This window comes from Ixodes scapularis, unplaced genomic scaffold, assembly GCF_016920785.2.
Source record: "Ixodes scapularis isolate PalLabHiFi unplaced genomic scaffold, ASM1692078v2 PGA_scaffold2__306_contigs__length_199485367, whole genome shotgun sequence".
Classification (NCBI taxonomy): Eukaryota; Metazoa; Arthropoda; class Arachnida; order Ixodida; family Ixodidae; genus Ixodes; species Ixodes scapularis.
The window spans coordinates 74918442-74922096 of record NW_024609857.1 but is presented as its reverse complement, the minus strand read 5'-3'; the positions used below and the strand labels follow the sequence as shown (position 1 = coordinate 74922096).

Sequence of the window (3655 nt, the reverse complement as noted above, 5' to 3'; positions counted from 1 at the left end):
CGCTCTGTCTGTTCAGCACACTTGCAACGCTACATTGGCGACGAGGATGTGTTAGGCAGTCTTCGGCTACTGTTCTGGCAAGTGTCCACCCTCTACGACCTCGCAGCGCGCCGCCGCTGTATCACAAGCCGCTAGCTTCACAGCCAAGCCTACTGTTCTCCACTAATGATGACCCTCATTCCAACCTCACTGCCCCCTTTTGACTTGGATGCCACTGACCCAACTAATATCGGCACCGAATGGCGAAAGTGGATCACTCGCTTTGAAAATTTCCTCATCGCTTTCGATGTGAAGAATGAAGCACGCAAACGTTCTCTCCTGCTCCACTATGCGGGGGAACGTGTCCATGAACTCTGCGATACCCTTCCTGACCAGCAGAGTGGTCCCACTTCAAGTACGACGCCAGATGCTGATACACCCTCAGTAACGACCAGAAACTCATACCAATCTCTCAAAAACAAGCTTGACGCATACTTCAATCCCCGCATGAACACCACTTTCGAGGTCTTTCAGTTTCGTCAGGCAAAGCAACTCGAGGGCGAATCTGTCGGCCAATTCTCGATAAGGCTTCGACTGCTTGCCCGCAATTGCGGTTTCGCGAACGCCGACGAGGAAATCAAGAACCAGATCATATTTGCAACGACATCTTCACGCCTACGACGAGTAGCCCCAAGGCAAGACCTTAACCTTCCATCACTTTTGAATCAGGCTCGACTCCTCGAGGATGTCAACCGAGCAACGACTGCCATGGGAGGGTCGTCAACAACCACCACGGTTCAAGCAATCTCTGGACAGCCTCGCTACGGCCATGCAGGCACATCCAGAAATGCCCAACAACCTCGCTGCTTCTCTTCCCGTCTGAAATATGGAGGCAGCGCACAACAACGCACCCACGTCTCGCCTCCCCAGTGTTTCCACTGTGGTGCTCCCTGGCCCCACGAGGGAGGACAAGTAAACTGCCCCGCCAAATTTGCCTCTTGCAAAGCATGTGGCAGAAAAGGACACTATGGCAAGGTGTGCCAATCAGCACACAAGCCTATCTTCCAGATTTCTCATGATTCTGACTCCGACGAGAGCGTTTATGCTGTCGGAACTATATCACAAGTATCGCACCAAAACCTCCCAGAGGTTCATCTGCAGGTTAACAACACCCCTATAACATTTCTTATTGACACAGGTGCTTCAGTATCGGTCATTGGAACCTCTACCCTTAACAAGCTTGGAGCACTCACAAAACTCCAACAAGCAGGCACGCGTATTTACGCCTATGGATCGGATGCTCCGCTACCAATCATAGGAAAGCTCAGTGTCACGCTGAAGTACAGGGACAGCGACACAACAGAAGACGTGTTCGTAATAGAGGGAACCGTGAAGTCACTGCTGAGCTTCGCTGCTGCAAATAGACTGGGCCTAATCCAAATTACTTACGCCATCCAAGGACACTCACAAAAAGATGCACGCTCGAATGGAGAGGTGCCCCCAAATTTGCTCGAGACCCCACTCGCTGCTTTTCCCGAGTTGTGTGCGGGTGTAGGCAAACTAAAAAACCTCCAAGTACACCTCCACATTGACAAAGCCATTGCCCCGGTTGCTCAGCCCCATCGCAGAATCCCTTTTGCAGTGCGAAGCAAAGTAGAAGAGAAGATAAGCCAGCTCTTGGCCCTTGATATCATCGAAGAAGCAACCGGACCTACTCCATGGGTTTCACCAGTCGTAATTGTGCCAAAGCCGCACAATCCAGAGGACATTCGCCTATGCATCGACATGAAATGTGCGAATAGGGCCATTCTTCGCGAGAGGCACGTCTGCCCTACCATCGACGACGTGATCACAGCGCTGAACGGATCAACACTCTTCACGAAGCTTGATCTAAAAGATGGGTACCACCAACTAGAACTTGATAATGAATCAAGAACAATCACAACATTTGCAACACACAACAAATTGTACCGCTACAAACGACTTATGTTTGGAATTAACGCAGCTGCCGAGGTTTTCCAGGAAACCATCCGTCAAGTACTCAACGGCATACCTCACGTCCTCAACATCAGTGATGATATACTTGTGTTTGGCAAGACAAAGGATGAGCATGATCAGGCTCTCCAGGCAACTCTCGAAAGGTTGACAGAGAACGGCCTCACAGTTAATCCAAAAAAATGTCTCTTCGCACAGAAAGAACTCTGTTTTTCGGTCACATTTTCTCTGCTTCTGGAATCAGAACAGACCCCCAGAAAATCGCAGCACTAAAAAAAATGCCGGCCCCTGCCAACGCTCATGAAGTTCGAAGTCTGCTTGGTACAGTAAATTACAGCGGACGCTTCCTACCTAACCTTGCTGATATAACGTACCCTCTTCGGCTTCTCACAAAAAAGAACACCAAGTGGGTGTGGGGACCAGAAGAGCAAGGTGCTTTGGATACGCTGAAAGAAAAGCTGTCTGAGATCCCCAACCTTGTCTTTTTTGATGGTACAAAAGAAATAATTCTCACGGTCGACGCGTCGCCTGTTGGCCTTGGTGCCATACTAGCACAGAAGGAAGGCAACAACACCGAGATTGTCGCATATGCTAGTCGGGCTTTGACCCCCACTGAAGCACGGTACTCTCAGATCGAACGTGAGTTGCTTGCAGTTGTCTGGGGGACAGAGCACTTTCATCTGTATCTTTACGGTAACAACTTTCTCATTCGCACAGACCACAAACCCCTTGTCTCCATCCTCACCAACCCACGGGCGTGTCCGTCTGCACGAATTGAACGCCTCGTGTTGAGAATCCAACAATACAACTTCAGAGTGGAGCACACGCGTGGAATCAACAAGCCCTCGGATTACCTGTCTCGCCATCCCATGCCGAGCTCCCCTGCTGACGCCCGCCTGGCTCATAGCACTAATGCATATGTCAACTTCATTGCCCACCACAACATTCCCAAAGCCATGACTCGTGCAGAAGTAGCTGCCGCCACTCTAAACGACCCTCATATGCAAAAGGTGATCGCTGCCCTCAGCAATCCTGCCAGGTGGAACGACCCAGCACTCAGAGAGTTTATATCCGTACAGCACGAGCTCTCTCTGACGGACAGCGGCCTACTACTGAAAGGCAATTGCCTCGTTCTACCGGCTGCTCTCTAGCAACAGGCGATATGTCTCGCTCACATTGGGCACCAGGGCATCTCCAAAACAAAAGCGCTCATGAAGCGAAAAGTATGGTTTCCCCACCTAGACAGCATGGTACAAACTACTCTTAAAAACTGTATGGCGTGTCAGGCAACCATCCAACATCAACACTCTGACCCCGTCGCGATTCCATCGAAGCCAAATCAACCTTGGGAGGCGCTCTCACTTGACTTCGCGGGGCCTTTCCCTAACGGCAAATACATAATGGTCCTAATTAGGGCTGGGCAATTGATCGATTAACCTTCCGATTAATCGATTAAGACTTTAATCGCGACCAAATTTTTTAGCCGGTTAATCGGTTTTTTAATCGGTACTCAAAAAGAAGTCAACTGTACGCACGCATGGCTCTATCCTTGACAACCTGCCCGAACTAGGGGTGACTCATGCCCCCCCCCCCCCCCCCCCCCCCCCCCGCCGCTCTAAGGAAAACGCTGTGTACGTGCGTGTATTCGGTCGTTCTGTCCCGAGCAGTCTTCCGCTCCCAA

General features: G+C 50.7%; 1 protein-coding gene across 1 annotated transcript; it reads left to right on the top strand.

Moving 5' to 3' along the window:
* Nucleotides 1-486: 486 nt before the first annotated feature.
* On the top strand, nt 487-2247 carry LOC121836534 (uncharacterized protein K02A2.6-like). The gene has a single exon (XM_042291450.1). It carries the CDS (start codon nt 487-489, stop codon nt 2245-2247), a length of 1761 nt encoding a protein of 586 aa, XP_042147384.1.
* Nucleotides 2248-3655: the final 1408 nt, after the last annotated feature.

What these genes read in the sequence shown, in the direction of transcription:
- LOC121836534 (XM_042291450.1), top strand. Translation starts at nt 487, where the DNA reads ATGAACACCACTTTCGAGGTCTTTCAGTTTCGTCAGGCAAAGCAACTC.